Source organism: Dreissena polymorpha, chromosome 6 (genome assembly GCF_020536995.1).
Source record: "Dreissena polymorpha isolate Duluth1 chromosome 6, UMN_Dpol_1.0, whole genome shotgun sequence".
NCBI classification, from domain to species: domain Eukaryota; kingdom Metazoa; phylum Mollusca; class Bivalvia; order Myida; family Dreissenidae; genus Dreissena; species Dreissena polymorpha.
The window spans coordinates 99523529-99543350 of record NC_068360.1 but is presented as its reverse complement, the minus strand read 5'-3'; the positions used below and the strand labels follow the sequence as shown (position 1 = coordinate 99543350).

At 33.6% G+C, this 19822-nt stretch overlaps 1 protein-coding gene across 1 annotated transcript; it reads left to right on the top strand.

Moving 5' to 3' along the window:
• Positions 1-637: 637 nt before the first annotated feature.
• Positions 638-14344, top strand: LOC127835014 (uncharacterized). The gene is made up of 28 exons (XM_052361184.1): positions 638-947; positions 1129-1419; positions 1627-1914; positions 2008-2313; positions 2410-2700; positions 2938-3222; positions 3705-3992; positions 4072-4386; positions 4534-4824; positions 5689-5802; positions 6001-6040; positions 6211-6248; positions 6650-6900; positions 7047-7143; positions 7248-7324; positions 7431-7467; positions 7688-7785; positions 7930-8055; positions 8159-8307; positions 8417-8552; positions 9564-9686; positions 9831-9954; positions 10102-10181; positions 10400-10519; positions 10680-10805; positions 10913-11055; positions 11217-11352; positions 12884-14344. The coding sequence occupies exons 1-28, from the start codon at positions 929-931 to the stop codon at positions 12953-12955; spliced, it is 4461 nt and encodes a 1486-aa protein (XP_052217144.1). The 5' UTR covers positions 638-928; the 3' UTR covers positions 12956-14344.
• The last annotated feature ends 5478 nt before the right edge of the window (positions 14345-19822 follow it).

Sequence of the window (19822 nt, the reverse complement as noted above, 5' to 3'; positions counted from 1 at the left end):
CGACTTAAATAGGCGCAGTGATATGTAAATATGTGTATATATATATATATATATATATATATATATATATATATATATATATATATATATATATATATATATATATATATATATATAATTTAATGTAAAGTTAAATGGCGAATCTATATTTTAATTTTTAAAATAATGCATTAATTTGGTTTTTGTTACATACATGCTCACACATTGTTTAGTAAACGTGTGCATGAGAAAGTACTTTGTAATGGAAGTTTTCATGACAGGTAATTTAGATAAGGTCGCGATGCAATCGCCACGAAACTTCGCGATGTAGGTGCATGACGCTCACCGCAGAAAACAGTTTTGAACCGCATTCTGTGTTATTTCCTGGGTATATTTTTGGCTCCGGTGGCCTGACACGATGGTGGTTTCCAGATCGGAGTGCCACCGAAGGAATTGTATAATGTTAACGAGCTGTCCTGTATCGTACATGAATTTGAATAAAGACATGCTATTGATTTCATTTCATGAAATCAAATTTAAAGTTTGTCAAAGATTTCAAAATCGTTTTAACCTTAAAGCTCCGTAATTTAGATCGACAATGTTAAATGTTTTCAAATAACAATACTTGATTAAAGTGTTAACACACATTGTTGTATTTCCAGTGCCTCTGACTTCCTTGACCATTCTACCACGGACGTCGGTTGCGTACCCTGTTTTCAATGTCGTATCGAACTTTACATGCATCACTTCATTGAGCCGGCCTGCAGCTAGTATTCAGTGGTTCATTGACAACAGAAACATAACACACCTTGCTATACATTCGAACAATGATGATGTAGCAAGGAGTGATTTGCAATATAAACCAAACGCAAACGGGTACAGTGGTGGAAATATATCCTGCGTTGCAAAATATGAGTTCGAACACATAAGTAAAGTTCTCACAGCTGACATGAGCATTCAAGTACAGTGTAAGTACTAAACAAGTTTTTAAATGTATGGTGTGTTTAATTGTATTCAATGATTTTTTGTTGCTACGTGATGTCTATTGCAGCTTGTTTCAAAATGTCTTTCCGACATTCAGAAAACGATAGTTGAATGATTTTTTATTCAACGTATTTAAAATTAACTCGTTTAATATTTTCTTTGCAGACCCCGTTTCGAACCCAAAAGTGACTGTCAACAATCGAAGTATATCAACTGGTTTCGCAATACGAGAGGATAGACTCGTTCATTTGAATTGTTTCTCTACCGGATATCCACAACCTTCTTATAACTGGACTTACCCGGGCGGACGGTCGACCGGTGCTCTTCTGAAGTGTGCATTCACTCGCAATAACGGTAGCGTGTCATGCAAAGCATATAATGTTATGCGCACATTGGATGGTACACATAGCGCAGAGGCTACAGAGAAAAATATCGCATTAAAAATAAACGTATTGTGTAAGTTGGATTATAACCATTTGGATAAGTTAAAATTCTTGGTACAACAGGAGGCAAATATATCTCTTGTAAGATAATCGCTTTTAAATGGTAAAATGAATGTCAGAATGTAAATAAAGCTTTAAAGTTACTCACTTGAGAATTTGACACTGCACTTTAATGTTAACGTAGTAATACCATTAAAAATAGTGAAATCTGCAATTACAGATCCACCAGTCATTACGAAGCTATCAAGCGATGACAAGAACGTAGAAATCAATAATAGCACAATAAGAGCACAGAGAGGTGACAACATCAGCTTAGTCTGTACTAGTGACGCCAATCCGCCGGCTACGGTATTCTGGAATGGACAACTGAGTGTTTCACCTACATTGACCGTCACAAGTGTACAGCATGACGCTGTATGGACTTGCCAAGCTACAAACACTATGACTGAATTTGATGGAGTAATATCCACGTCTAATGTAACAAGAAACGTATCCGCGAGAGTATTATGTAAGAACCGGTGCACATATTGAGAGTTTATTGCTAATCTTATATTAATGTTTATATTTGCTGAATCATTAATGCATAATTGTCTGTCTGTAGATGGTCCTGGTGTTCCTACAATCACGTACACAATTCCTACAATCTCAGATGCACGTTGGAATGCGTTACATGATCCAATTAAAGTCATAGTAGGAAGTACCATTTCCTTGAGGTGCTCCGCTGACAGTGTTCCGAACTCGACATACACCTGGGATACCGGACACAAAGGGAGTATTTTAACGATAATGAATGTAACGCGAACAACGAACACAAGACACAATTGCACGGCAAATAATGCTATGGATACCTCATTCAAAGGAAATGTAACTGGCAGTAACTATTCCTTCGCAAATCTTGATATACTCTGTAAGTATAAGTTTACATGTGAGTTTTGACAAGGTATCGTATACTTCTGTATATAAAACCTTCATTAATCAATGTCATATGCTTCATACTTTTAAGATGGCCCTGCGACCATAGAAGTCAAGTACAACAACGTCACACCAATAGAAAATACATTTAAAGTCCTCGAAGGATGGTCGTTCACAATATTATGCTCGGCCAGCAGTAATCCAGCTCCTCGATATTCTTGGTTCGGTCCTGTAGCTGGAGAAGGGAACGTTCTGATCATACGAAATGTGAGAACTGATATGAACAGAAATGTAACATGTAAAGTAGATAACAACATGGTAGATAGTATGGGGAAGATTTTTGTCGGGAATTCACGTGCAACTGTTTCAATGGAAGTGTTACGTAAGTACAGATGACCATTAATATTGGTAATTGTTGAACGTGTCTGCTTATATATTAAGCATAAAATGTTATTCTATATCTTTAACAATTATTTAAAAACCATTGATTTTCGTCTAGCCATTTTATGCAATATTACATTAATAATCTTATAACGATCATCAGCATATTTTGTCAAAATAAAATCGCATACTTTAATTAAGTGAACACACATAGGCATACATGTAATTGATTTTACAGACTCGCCTGATGTACAACGTCTACAGAACCAAACCGTACTACTGAACACTACTCTCACAGTTGTGTGCAATTTGACAGATGTTGGTAATCCACCAGCCTCAAACTTTACATGGATAAGGATGGACAATAGCACAGTGATGGGTACTGGACAAACACTTAAAATAACAAACATTAGATTGGCAGATGCAGGGGAATACCAGTGTAATGCTTCGAACAGTATGCAACCAATAACTAATGAAGTGGTATACGGATTTAGTCAGTCGACAGTCTATATAAATGTTGAATGTAAGATAAATTATGTATTTGGTAAACATTTAAAAACAGTTGTTAAAATCATTTAACAATAAATATAGCAATCTAATTTTTCTGGCATTATCTAAAATATTATGGGTTATCAAATAATACAACAAACAACATATTCAGTATATTTGTATAATTATTCCTTCGTTTTAAGAAAAAAAAGAGAAACATCAATACTTTGTATAATTCATCTATTTACAATAGGTAACACGATGACATAGGTGAATACAAATCGTGTTAAGCTTGTATATAACTCAAATATCAGTGTTTGTCACACTTGTTGTTACTTTTCAATTGAACACGTACTCGATATTAATCACTGTGTAAAATACAATTAAATTGTTCATGATTACGGCAATACTTCTCTCATTTATTGATAATCATGCATTGTTCACTGTTTGTGGATATGGATTTTTCCTTAAGATTTATTGGTGTCAAAAGTAAAATTAAAATACCTATTCTTCCAGACGGGGCATATGTACGGGCATTCGAAGCCAATCAATCACACAATAGCATCGTTGTTAACCAGGATGACACAGTAGAGCTGTTGTGTGATGCAGTTGGTAACCCCGAGCCTGTGGTTCGTGTAATGAATAATACACATGGAAATGAAAGAATCTTAGTTGAAATAAATGGACGTAAAGCAAAATATCACATACAACAAGCAAAATGTGAATATGATACTGGAAACTATGTATGTTCGGCTGATAATCGTTATAACAAAGGGAGACAGTTACTGGCACTTAATGTTTACTGTAAGTATATCATGTCAAACTAAATAGTGTTTTCATTTAGTGGAAATGAATATAAATTAACATATACCTTTTTTAACAGGCATACCTAGAGCGTCGCCATTTTCTCCTCCACTTAAAATATTGTACAGAGGGCCTAACGACACTGTGTTGTTCACGTTCACAATAATTGCTTATCCTAAACCGACTTCACAAGACGTCGTTTGGTACAAGCGAGATGTTGGCATTTGGAAGGTATTATCAAATGAGGCAAACTATCTGGTCACATTCTCTGATGATAGCGTGCAGACACAGCTGAAGATATCCCAAGTTCAACTTACAGATTATGCCGACTACATGGTGAACGTTTCTAACAATTTGGGTTCAACAGTTGAAGTGTTTACTTTAAAAGCGCAGTGTATGTACATAAACCATTAAACTCCTCAATTAGTTATTTGACATTTAATCTCAAATTAACTACATTAAATATGTTTATAATATCCTGTTACAAAATGCATGTATTTACAATATCATATTCATTTATTATATTGACTGTATGTCATAGCACTACCTGAAGTTCCAAAGGAACTGCAAGTAAGCAGAACAGGAAAAACGGAACTGACTATCGAATGGATCCCTGGTTTTAATGGCGGAGAAAGGCAAATATTTAATATAAGGTATACAGCATTAGGCAATGGAAGCTGGATTGTTGTTCCCAAAAACATTTCTCACTATATTTGGACAATCGATGGGTTAATGTCTGGAACGACATACCAAATTCAAATGATGGCGCTGAACAAAATAGGAAAGTCGGATTGGACACAAGAAATAAACATAACTACACTGTTTGATGCAGGTATTGAAAAGTTCTTATATAATATATATGTATGTAAACTTGTATATCGACAATTTGAATATCACCATTCTATTCGATGTATATTTACAAACGTTATTAATAATATATATATATAAATATATATATAAAAAATTGGAGAAATATGCTGTTCAAACAGTGCTAATTACATATTTTATACATATGCCCTAGCGCTTTCGACTTTTCGTCTTCATCAGGGGCTTGTCAACACAGATATGGTTGTACATGCAATATTGGACAGTGGAAAGTTCTAAAAATAGATAATTCAAAATTGATTAATCGAAACTCACCGATAAAAACGTGCACTCGCCTAGAGCCGTGTCCGTATTGTTACAGGCTAATTGAATGTTCGTAGTGACACATAATGGAGTCTTCAAAACACATACATCATATTTTAGAGGGTTGTGTTTTGGCAGATGTCAAATGTTTTCTGCGTGACTCATTGCTAAAATGAGTCTGGAGCCAGTCTATTGTAAATCACTACGAACATTCAATTAGCCTGTAACAATACGGACACGGCTCTAGGCGAGTGCACGTTTTTATCGGTGAGTTTCGATTAATCAATTTTGAATTATCTATTTTTAGAACTTTCCACTGTCCAATATTGCATGTACAACCATATCTGTGTTGACAAGCCCCTGATGAAGACGAAAAGTCGAAAGCGCTAGGGCATATGTATAAAATATGTAATTAGCACTGTTTGAACAGCATATTTCTCCAATTTATTATTACTGCTTTCTGTTCTTGCATCCGTTTTGGATCCAGTGTTTTAGAAAGATTCATTCGTTGGTGTTTAATATTTTTTCTCAACCATATAAATATATATATATATATATATCTGTGCAGTAATAGTTGATAAAGAATCGACTTCAGCTGCTATTGCGGGTTCGATAGGTGGTTCTGCAGGAGTGGTCATAATCGTCGCCGTTCTAGTTGTTATATGGAGACACAGAACACGAGGTAAATTGCTCTCAGATCAGGCAAATGTATATATTAAATATGCATTCATAACATTGAAAAATGCTTCTTAAAAACATACCATAATACATTAATATAAATATCTTTGTGTAAATGTATTTGACTATGGTGTGCCGTCTAATGTTTATTGCTATTATTTTTATGGTTTAGTTGTGTAACACCACTTTTTTTCTGTTGTAGAAGTGCCAAAATCTGATTTGAAAAAAATAGTAACGAGAAGGTAATAGTAACTATATGCTTAGGGAAACCCCATTATTACCTTTGTCCAACAAATAAACATGTGTGGTCCAAACGTATTATCTAGTCTCAATTCATGAATTTATTATCTTGTTGCTGTTTGTTATGATATTTTTGCATCGTATTATTTATGTTTTATTATATTTTTTTAAGATTACAAAATCAATCTAACGGCGCATACGAAAACATCGGTAAGTTTTTTCAACAAAATCATGCGTATTTTATAGGATGTTCAACCCGTTAAAACTGTAAAATAATTGATACGTACTTTGTATTGAATAAAAAGGTAATTGCTGTCACCAATTCAAAATTAATAATGATAATCGACTTCAAAGCATTATTTCAACTTCAAAGCATTATTTCATACACAAATTGCAAGGTATGGTAACATCCCGTGTGGAAACAAAACCAACCAACGAAGAAATGGAATCGTCTCCGTCCGTTATTAATGATCCACGTCCATGTAAAGTTGGAAATAAATTAGCACCGTGTCTAAGCGAAAAGAACATACATAGTTCTGGCAAGCGTACACTGACATTAGTACCGGTAAACAAATGTAAACAATCTCAGCAAAATAACTCACAATTTACAGCTGGGATCCAACGTTTAAACAAACATAACACAGTTATATCAGACATCTCTAGCTCAACTTTAGCGGCAAATTCGAGCGATTCATCTTCTACGCAACGAAGAGACTCATATTCTATTGAACATGATCCAATATACGACAACATCTACAAGAAAACGACTAATTTCAAGAGTAAAAACATTAGCATTCAGAACTTACGAGAGACTATCACTCAAGATAAAAACAATACAACAGATGTTTTCACCGAATTTAGTGTAAGCATTTTTTAAATCATTTTTCTTTACAAAGTTCAGTAAGATTCTGACTACTATATTTGTAAAACTTCTAAGATTACTCAGAGTAAATTGTACCTTTTTTGAGCAACACATATTAATATGTATTTATATATATATATTGCCAGGCATTGAGCGTCGCGAGTGAGACAATAAAAGAGAGCAAAAACTCAGCTATTAAAACAGCCAATACATCGAAAAACAGATACAGAAATATGTATCCATGTAAGCAAGTTTTACACCTATATTTTATTTGTTTAGCCGGTATTCCAGAAAACCATGTAGTCGTAAGAACATATTCATCATTTACGCAAGTTGGTTTTTTTCAGACGACAAAAATCGGGTTATTCTTTCTGTAATCGGAAAAGACATAGACACGGATTTCATCAATGCAAGCTTCATAGATGTAATGTATATTTTGTATTAAGGCTTTTTTCAGTATATGTATTGTTCAAGTATTGTTCAAGTAAATATAATAGTTCAAACATTAAACTCAAAACGTTTTATTTCAGGGATATTCCTCTACAAAGAATTATATCGCTGCACAAGGTTTATAAATTAGTTTCTTTATCTTAGTAATGCATGTAATGATTATCAAAGTTATCATTTTGGAGTGTATGCATTTATTTATTATGTTTGTATGCATTTGTGTTTTTGTTTGCATTTCTTTATTTGTTAATTTTTGTATAATAAACTTCTTCATTAACGAATATATGTATGTATGTATTAATGTATTCATGCCTGTTTGCATGATCTCATGAATTGGTAGGACCATTAGCCAACACGATCGCGGATTTCTGGAGAATGATTTGGGAAAATAATGTCCGAGTTGTGGTCATGGTAACAAATCTAGTAGAGTATTCGAAGGTATGTACACTAATCTCAATGTTGTAGCATAAAAAATGTATGCAGGGCTTGGTCGATTTACACTGATTATTTTATGAGTAAAATGTGCAAATTTGTTGGAAAATACTACAAATTAACAGTTTTTAAAAACGCATATGTTTGCAGAGAAAATGCATCCAGTACTGGCCTAAAGACGCCGCCAATAACTGTCAGTATGGAGACTCTACAATACATCTTCTTTTTGAAGATATTTATGCCGACTTTGTTGTTCGCACGTTGGAATGCAATCGGGTATTTTTTCATTATATTATTTGTATAACTATAATAGATAGCATACATTAATCTGCTCATGTAATTGTATATGAACGTTGAACAATACTGATATTTTTTGTAGAAGGGTTTTTCAAAAACAATTTCTCATCTACACTTCACGGCGTGGCCTGACAAAGACGTCCCAGACACAGCCCTTTCGCTTTTGCAATTTTGGCGGAAGGTTCGCAGCTTGGAGAGGCATGAGGAATCTCCATGGATTGTGCATTGCAGGTTTTGCTTTTTTTTTCAAATGTTAGAATATGGCATTTATATAAGTTTGTACGATCTTTTGTTGTATTTTCCTGTACAATTATGTGCAATGGTTTATTATTTTCTTCAGTGCGGGTGTGGGCCGAACTGGCACATTTATCGCATTAGACTATCTTTACGACCAAGGGGTATCGGAGAAACATATAAACGTGTTTGACGCCGTGTTACTACTTCGTGAACAAAGGATGAACATGGTTCAGACAAAGGTTTGGAGCATGGTCATTAATATTCAATAGAAACATTTACACCAAACAACGAAATCTTTGTTTCATACCGACACACGCGTATTTTTGGTTGTAGTACACCTCAACGTACACTATCAATGGTTTATTATCACTACGGCATTCATTTAGTAAGGGGTATATCACTAATGACATCTACCTCTGTCGGACGGTATGTCCTTAGGTAAGTTGTTCTTTAGTTCGATCCATAGATCTTTCCTGTACGCGCGATATCTTTAAAACGGTTTGACCGACGGCTATGCAAATGAGAAAAATAATTACTTAAGAACTAATAAAGAAGCCTATATAGTTTCATGTCAGATGTTGCTTAAGGTTAAGATCACACGAGCTTTTAAATCAAATAGTTAACTGTTATTGCCTTAAATACCCATAACACGTCCCTTTAGAAGCCTTTCATTAATGATAAAACACATATAAGAGTATGAGTTAAATAATAATTGGATATATACTGGTACTGGCATCAAGAAAATGCTTTCATTCATTTAATTAATCCAATTTGGACAGATTATTCGAATGTAGGATACCTAAGCTATTCATCTTCTTTGACTGGTATTGAGCTAAGCAACAACTCTGATTAAGTCAGATAATGAAATTCTTCTCAGTTAATTTTAGCTTAAAACAGTTCATTTTAAGGAGTTATAAAATATTGATGGTAATAAAAAAACATGTAACCTCTCACATGTCTCAATGCTAACAATTATTGTTTAAAACATTTGCTTTTTGTATTTATGTATGTGTCTGGTTAGTCATGAAAAAGGATCCAGTGAGTTTTTTTCAAAAATCAAACGATCGATGGTCAATTTCAAAAGGACGACTTTGCAGCAAATCAGTTGGTATACATTCTTTACATGATTTCTCTTATTAAAGTTATATCACACGCTGAAAATAACAGTTAATGCCGTTAACAAACAATTTGGGTTGACTATCGTCGATAGTTTTGGCGGTGATGGTATTTTATTATTGTATTGTACATAGAACCAGTATTTATACCTCCATGAAGTATTGTGCGAAGCTCTGTGTCCTGTTGGGGAAGTGCTGAATAACAGAACATTTTTAGAACAAAAATACACATCCAACTATATCAACGAAGAATACTTGGTAAACATAATCGCTTGTTGTTGCTTTTTCTCAAAATAATCACATTTATAGCAAAATGTTACATTTGTAATAATGTTAAAACATATTTGCTTTTCAAAACAAAATGAAGACCCATTGTACCGTGTGTTAATTTTGCTTCAACAGACAGTTTGCCGCTCTCATATTGCTGAAAGCAAAGAAGATACTGTAGATGATGCCTACCTAAGAGTTTTAGATGGTGAAAAATCCGAAAACATTTATAAAAACATCAGCACATGTGTTATTCCAGGTACGCCAGTTTTTTTAATAGTTGTCACACATAGACTTGTTTATTCGATATGGTTTCCATATTAAAGACAAATGTCTCTAATCAATGATCATGTACTACGTAATAAATGTACATTGATTGTACCATTATCACGTTTTTGTAAAACAGATGACAAATATCGCCCAGTACTGAAGATGGCTGTCAACACAAGGGGGCATACAGATTATATAAATGCCGTGTATCTATCGGTAAGTACTTGTAACACATCCATATGCAAAGCATTTCTACGATATGGACATAATTGATTAAATGTATGTATTACCCTTTTTGAATCACTATAATGTTCTTAACAATTAGTGATAAAATTATTTATATGCGTCCATTTTAAAGTTTTATTTTTTTATTTTTAGTGTTACTTACATTCACAGCCTATTGCAGTTTTAGAGCTTTTAAAATTGTTTTGTAGACATTTCAAAAAGAAGACAGGTTGATATTGACGCAGTCAGCAAATATAAGCTCAGATGTGGATTTTGTGCGTCTGCTGCACGACCACTATGTTCGGACGATCGTAACCGTAGGCGATAAGGTTATATGTTTTACGGAAACAATATATCCCAAATTAAAGCCTGGCATACACTGTCTGTATGTCTACGGATGTCAATATTTTTTAGGTTCTAATGAATTTGAATTATATGTTAGAAATAAATCACGTATGTAACGATACATCATTCACACATATGTTTTAGATGGAACCGTACTTACCAGAGAATGGAGACACTATTGTGATAGGTCCTTTCACCGCCTCATCCATATCATTTGAACAGAAGCAGCACTTCAAACAATATGTCGTGAGATTCAATCATATCGGAGAGGTATAAACCCGTATTTTGTAAATAATCATGTGAACTATATGTTATTGTTTGTATTTGTATTTAGATTATTTATTAAGGTACATATATGTCGTGGTATCTCATTTTAGCGAGACGGCTTCGATGTTCTCGTGTATAGATTCACAAACTGGTCACAGCAGTTTGATTTGTGCCCGGCGAAGGAATTGCTAAGTCTGCTAAACGAAGTTCAAGAACGCGCTGCAACAGACGGACCAGTGGTTATTCAGTGCCAGTATGTCATCTTATTCAGTAATAATGTGGTGTTAGTTGTTTAATTTTTATTTTTTTATTTTAACATGTACAGTTGGAAAGTGACAAAGTACGCTGACAATACTACATTTACTATCAACACTCAAAATCTGATTGCTCATTCATTCAACTCCTTATTTAAAGTGACGGATACAGTCGCAGTGGTCTAGTGGCAGTGCTTTGGTGCCTAATGGAGCGCAGTAAACATGACGGGGAAGTGGCTGTGGCAGAAACAGTTCGACTGATCAGGCGAAGGAGGCAGCAAGTCATAAAAAACGAGGTAAATTTGAGTTGCACTGATAAATAGGAAGTATATTTTGGTTGTTCTAACACAAAAGCAATGATCATTTTAACAGCTTAATAATGCTCATATTTTAAATAATAACATGATCTGTTACACAAACTGTAGTTTTTTTGAAAGTTTGAAAGCAATGTAAAATTATTAAAGCCTTCTCACTTAATAGTGTCCATTGCTCGCACGCATATGTGAGTTAGAGAAAATACTATACACATATCGGCATAAGAACATTTTGACACAATCATGCATGGTTACTCGCCGAAAGAAACTGGTATACTTCTGACACACTGACTCAAAAACTCACACATCCACGGAGAGACTGAAAAACGCATTTACACACGTGAGTGCGATTAGAGATAAACTTTGTAAGCTGCTCGGTTAGTTCGCTACGTATGGCAACTGGATAGCAAGAGGATTCGGAAGCGAGAAACGGAAGCGCTGCACACTAGGAACGCCACTACGACACACTAAAGCATCGCCCTTAAATAAATACGCCTACGTGTAAGTCGGGAGCATGCTTACATGGTTTTCTGTGACTAGAAAGTCAAGGACGAATTCAACTGTACATATGGAGAGGTCACAGTATAAAACAGAACCTAGGTTTTGGATAAGTTGTATTAGCAGCCTGGTTAGTTCACTCGGTAGAGCAGTTGCCTTGAATTCATGGAATCTCGTTCTGCTCATTCAGCTTCCTTATCAACACACGATCATTGGTGGGATTGGCAGTGTTCGTTTGATGTTCGATACTATCTAATGATAACTGCAGATGCAAACAAAACATACATAACTCAAGAAAGTAACACAAAAATACACAATACACAATCCCAAAGGAAACACGGGTACACAAAATAGTCAACTAATAAAAGTCAATTAATGCACTGATTGACTTTTCAAACGATACAACGGAGTACCGACATATTTGCCATATGTCATGCCGACAGAAACAAAAAGTCAATCCAAAAAGACAATCTTATCTACAGACATACAAACATACAGGAAGGCGGTTGCATCAGCTATATAGCAGACAAACCAACTCATAAAAGCATTATAAAGGAAGATAGAACACGGGTTGATTAAAATCTGGTATACCATCTAGCAGTCCGTCTATCTGACAATCCAACCAATCGCAAAGACACACATGAAGACGAGCAAGCTAGAATATCGACATAATGTAATCGTCACATACTAGCCCACAAATAAGATGCTCTACACTTATAATGATCGAAGATCACAATGACATACATACTGACATACACACACAGATACAAACTGATTAAAGACGGGCATAGAGATTCATAGAAACAACAAATGGCGGACGAATGGACAAACAGACATTCCGATCACTTTAAAATCTGAAACAAAAACATATGGGCATACCGGAAAACGACTCAGAATAGTAGAGAAAAAAGATAATTTGGCATAAACAGACACTTGTCAAACATTCATGGGTTGTATTGAATGTATAGTTGACTTACTAACATTTTGTTTTGTATCTAATTTCTAAACATTTCAGGAACAATACCGTATCTGCCATGAATTCATGAAGGAGTTTGTCGAGGGGTGTGCCGTTTATGCAAATACATGATGGGTTTACGACACAAAAGAAACAATAACCTTCCCGACAATGAGGAAACCGAGCATAGACTGAAACTTAATCAGGAACAAATCATGTTATTGACATTAGAAGCCCACAATTGAAACAGCATTTCTTTGTTTTTGCTAATTATATGTATTATATACATGTGCCTTTCTTATCGGACCTTATATAAACTGATATTTAAATATAGAATAAATGTATACTACTCTATACAGTTTAATAGCTAAAAACGTTTGATAATAATCTTACGCACATTAAAGATCTTTAATGCCATCTTTTATACTCATCTTTATTTTATTCACTTTATAAAAGTCCCTATCCTATTATTCAAACAAAGTGGAGTTAGATATTAACATTCCGAAACACTCTTAATTATTCAATGAGTTAGAACTCACTATTTTGTAATAGATTTCATATGCTGATTGTTCATATGCAAACAAATATGTTCAGTCACTTCGTCCTTTTTATTTGCACCATCGTTAACAGTGTTGTATTATCTGGTAAATCGAAAAACAAGTTTAAATTTGTCATTTTGTTTGTCAACAATCATCTTAAAACCGAAAGTATTATGTAACGAATGCTGATGTTTGATTTTGCATGTGCAAGCTGTCAATTGACATAAGTGTGTTTAAATGCTACATCGAAAACATTTGCCGCATATTGACCGCACACTGATGTTTGAATGGTATCAATGAAAATGCTAACGCGCATCAATATTTCACCGAGTTGAAACTTAAGAATACTCAAAAATCAAAGTGAGTGGTCCACCCAATGTTGAGGTTGTTTTATCGTATAGGCATTGGTCACTTGAATAACAGAAAAGAATGGGTTGATAAACTTCTTTTTTTCTGATTATGTCTCTTTGTTTCATTATTGCTTAATAGCTTAATCAGCTTTTCTATATGTACATATGTAAATATATGTGTAAACATTTAATTAGTCGTGAACGCTTTTCTTATTATTATAATAACTTGCCTATGTCTTTTTTGTATGTGAAATACTGATATTTAATTTATTGTATTTGCAATAGAATGTTTAGTTTATGATATGTGCTTTAATTCCATTTAATTGATGTGTTAAGTTTACAGGCATCTCATACAAGTATATCACACAGAGGAAAAAAGATATTATGAAGATATATGTATGGTCGTATTTGAAATGTCACACAGAAACATAAATGTAGAAACCAATCCTTTATATTGTGCAGACATTGCCTGGTTTGCTTAACACATAGTTGGTAAGAATAATTTCCAAATAATATGCATTTTCATTTGCAAATAAAACAACTATTTACCATTTTATATGCACATGTACTTTGCTTATGACATATGTGTTAAACTGAAGTAATAAAATAGTCATCATATTACATAAATATAACTTATGTGTTTATTATTTATATCATAATTGAACATATTCAACACATAATCACATACATTCTACGTGGTTTAAATGAGATAATGATACTTTGTAAAGACCAATTCTATTTTATGCATGGAGGCCTTCAAAAATAAAATGTCGCATTGTTTGATTACTTTAACCCTATCGATATAATACTTGATTGTCACTTCCAAAAAATAATGCGCTCCTATTAACTCCTCTCAACAAAAGTTATAACCGACCACTTGATATTTTGGGATATTTAAACTCTGTGTAATGTGCTTAGTAAAAACAAATTATACCAACTACTTAAACATTGTGTTATCACCATTTGTATAAAAGGTGATAATAAAATGTTTAAGTATTTGGTATAATTTATTTTTAATAAACACATTATGCAGAGTTTAAATATCCCAAATATCAAGTGGTCGGTTTTAACTTTTGTTGAGTAAACTATTTTAAACACAATCATATGTGATAAGAAACAGATATTAATAACACTAACAATGTTTCAACAATGTTTTGCGTTTAAATATCAATCAATCGTATGATAATCAAAATAACACGAAATGATCAGCTATTCTTAAAAATGACGATTCGTGTCTACACAATATATATGGTTTATAGTGAACACGCGGATCGTTCACTAAGTTGTAAAAACTGTCTATATGTGTGTGTAATAAAAGAAGCCTAACTAGCCTTTATCTATTTATATCGGACGCTCATTTAACGATCTCACAGTAAATTCGCCACTCTTTATAATGATGCTTTTAACGGGAAGGGAATACGCTGAAATCCAACGCACATGAGCCAGTAAACGATGCATTTAGACTGATCAATTTAGTCCTAACCTGCTATCTGATATTGCACTTGAACGAGCCTGTTTGCAGCAAGCTGGATAGCTCTGACCTACTTCCCTGCAGTCGTTGCAAATAGATATTAAATTATCAATTTAGAGCTTTGTTTATCGTTTATATGGATACCACAATAATTTTGGGACTCATTTTAATATGTTTATGCATCAAGAATCAATATCGATTGGCTTTAAATTATTTGACATGTTAACAACCTACTCCTAAGGGGAAACCGATATGTTCTCCAAGACAAGATGGCCAAAATTATATTGATCGAAGCAAGTACTGAAATGCGCTCTAGACACTCTGAATAAACCGATTGATGACAGTGTTAGAAGAATAAAGCGTAGTTATTTATACCGTTTTACAAATCGATAATCAAGCTAATTTTATGCAAGTTGTTTGGAACTGAAAATGTATTTCATAATAACACAAATAACCGTAGAACCATCGTTGTCAAATTAAATAACACATATGCATTTTTTTAACGTAATGATTCAAACATGTGCTATGTCGTCATACTGCGAACCTATGACTCAGAAAATTCAACGATCTAATTTTTTATAAGTTGATTTATAACCGGACATTTAGAAAAGAAAATGTACATGGATGCCTTTTTATCGGAAACAGACTGAAACATACCATCCCATTATGCGATCTTTAAACTAAAGGAAATTAAATATATAAATAGTTTCAACGATAACACACGCGCCTATCTTTGTTAGTCGTCTAGAACACTTGAAAGTCATAAGTTTCTTCCTCTTTTTGAAGGCTGAACAGGAACTTAAATGAGTAATGTCAATAGCAAGACCTTGCATTCAGCGAATACAAAACAACTACGCTTTGCAGTGGTATCGAATGCGACTCAGCGGGATTTCCCAAAGCCGTATCGTAGTGCGCAGTACAATTTGAAACTATGAGCTGTTCGCCATATGGTTGTATAAACAATGGGCGTATTAGCGTACATGAAATATGCGCTCAAGCCCTCGCATGCAGGATGTTAAAGGTACAAGATCGTCAAAATAGACAAACACATAATAGTAGTGCATGCAATGGCTAATTTGTACCAGAATTACATACACGAATTCGATCTACATTGTTATATGATACAGAGTATCTGTACATTATATTTAATACTTTGGAATTTGAAACATTATTTTTGCAACGATTAAATATATACGTTTTATAAAAATTGTTATGTTTCATGTTTAATAATCCTACGGTTAGTATTGTAAAATAAGTAAAACCAAGTTTTGTTTTAAAGATAATATGCACGATTTTAATGTATATGTGTTTAATTATAATATATTGATAAAAATATGTTACAATAACACTAAATAGGAAAGACACAATATACATTTAAGACGAATTTCTTAAAACGCAGCAAAGAAAAATAAGCGCCCCGAGCCGATTGTGACGAAGATATTATGTACATATTTTCCTACAATAACCGGAGCATTCGTCTTTTTATTAGGATCGGTTAGTATTCGTGTGTCGTATGAATACGAATCGTTGCAGGAAATTAAAATGAGCCATAAAAGAAAAGTGTTTATTTGTGTCGTATGAACGATTCTGCACTAAAACTAAATTTAGATTCACATCGTACAAGCATGATATACATGCTGGCGAATTCATCTGTACATACATTTTTTGATTTCAGAATTAATAATCTGGCGTATTTCACATTTCTCGACACATGTTCTTCTTAAATTGTATTTTAATGTATATTTAAATATATGCCTTATAAGTTTGTTTACACATTTCAAATAAATTCATAACTATTTGACAAGTCGTTCATTAATCATGGCAACAGCAAACAACACAGATATATTGTCAAATGGTGTTATTGTTGCTTTAAAGTTAGCATGTTTTGCATTCCATAAATAATACGACCTTGGCATTCTTAGCTGCATAATAATGCGGTTAAAGTCACGCGATCGGATAACTGTTGGAGGTCGAACAACATGCGATAATAGCGTGCATCAAGTATGACTCGTTATATATTCTCCTTGAAGCAACACTTCGACAAAGGGAGATAATACAGTGTTTATTTCATAAGCATGCATGCATGTTTATGTACCATTTTGGTTTTTCTTCAATTGACTTATGTACCACCGCACCCACAATTTGCATCTATTCATACTAGACAGAAATATAATTGCGAGTTACAAGACAGAGGAAGATGTGCATGTGAAGCAACATCTCAATAAGCTTAATAAGACTAAAACGAAGTTCATTATGATGGTGATGGTGATAATGATGATGATAATGATGATTATGAGGATAAAGTAGCTGCTGTTGTTGCTTCTGCTGCTGATGGTGATTAAGATGATGACAAAGATGATGACACAAATGATGAAAGATGATCGAGATGAGGATGATGATGATGATGATAATAATGATGATGATGACGATGATGATGGCAATGATGATGATGATGGTGATGATGATGATGATGATGATGATGGTGATGATGATGATGATGATGATGATGATGATGATGATGATGATGATGATGATGATGATGATGATGATGATGATGATGATGATGACGATGATGGTGATGATGATGATGATGTTAATGAAGATGATAATGACGACGACGACGACGAGGATGATTATGATAATGATGATGAAGATGATGATGATTAAGATGATGATGATGATGTTGATGAGGATGATGATTTTCACAATTTATGTACAATTATATGTAGAAGGACCTAATTGTCGTATGGAGTGATTTTATTTCACAAACATATGTTCAAATATGATTGGCATTTCATAATCAACACATAGTGGGATGGGAATGACTTTATCATCTCATATTCAAAAGGTAGGTTTCATATTGTTAAACAAAACATGGAAATATTGACATAGCGGAAATGAAAGCATTTAATGTATTAGTAATAACACTGTTAAATTTGGAGCAGTCAACATTACAAAGTTATAATATACTTTTAGAAGTAAAATCTAACGGTCGAACTAAGATTATTGTCTTGAATTATGTCCGTTGTGTTGTTTGTAAACATGGAACATTTTTGGTATAGCGAATTTCAATCTGATCATTTAACACCAATCTTCTTATCAATAGTTTCAGTCATTTTAGATTCAGCCACACCCAAACGTGGAATCTATAACATATGTATCTTCAAAACACTTGGGAACATCATCTGTATTCAGAAAAAAATGTACTATAGAAATGGTATACTCCGTTCAAAAATTTGCATGTTTGAATTCGTCGACTGACAACAAATGTTGGGCACTAAAATAGCCAACAATACCGTATATCGTATATATGGTGACCGTATATCGATCATTGTATCAAAATTCACTTTAAATAGCATCATTGTTTGTATAAGTATTTTATTAATTATATCTTAAAGGGATCTTTTCACGCTTTGGTAAATTGACAAAATTGAAAAAAATTGTTTCAGATTCGCACATTTTCGTTTTAGTTATGATATTTGTGAGGAAACAGTAATACTGAACATTTACCATGGTCTAATATAGCCATTATATGCATCTTTTGACGATTTTAAAACCTAAAAATTATAAAGCGTTTCAACGCGAAACGATTGAATAATTTGGAGAGTTCTGTTTTTGTCGTTAAAATTTGTGAAACTACGAAGATTGCTTATATAAGGTATAAAATACGTCAAGTATGTATACTCGGCGGAATAGCTCAGTAGGCTAAAGCGTTTTTACTTCAGGACTCTGGCAGGACTCCAGGGGTCACTGGTTCGAAACCTGCTCCGGGTAATGTTCTTTTCCTTTTTTTAATTTTATTCTTGATTATTTACTGGAGCTTTTACGATCCAATGTTTACATTTATCAATATAAAGCATTTAATGAATAAGTTAAAAAATGCCAAAATCTGTGAAAAGGCCCCTTTAATTTTACTTTTAGTCTTGTCCTATCAAATTGATGCCTGAACACATACAAAACAAAAACGATTCAAGAGTAATTAATATATTAAATAAGTTTACCTTTAAATATCCATTTCACTAGCATGCCATTACAGTAAACCGTATAGAGTGGCAACATAATAAATCAGAATATGCACATGAATCTGATTAAACACAGATCCACTTACATATAAATCGTATCATGTTTGTCTTTTTTTTGTTGCTTTTTCGAACGATAATCCTGTAACTGTTATCTGCTTTTTTCTTCGCGAGAAGACTGCATTCCAATAACCAATTTTGACACACAAGTTCTTTGACATTCAGTGCATACATTTCCGAAAAAAGAGTTTTATTTGTATCTAAAACGTATGCTCCATCGTAGAATGACACGCGCTTTTCATTAATCAATATTAATTATATGATGCCCGTCGTTAATTCGATTATTTGTCCTTTTCGCTTAGCATCGTTATTTTTTTTTTATTGTCCACCATCTTGGATCACGTAAACAACATGTGTGCAACGAACGTAAACGACAACTTTCGCGAACCAATAGTTAAGTATGATGTCGTTCAGCGAGACGCTCCGTTAACGTTTTGAATCACTTTCGGAATTAATCCCACTCTGGACCCAACCGGCTATTTATATTTATACTCTTTACGGAGAATCCGAAGATGGACGAAGTGTTACGATTGGAATTAATCCATGCAGTTTGTTACTAA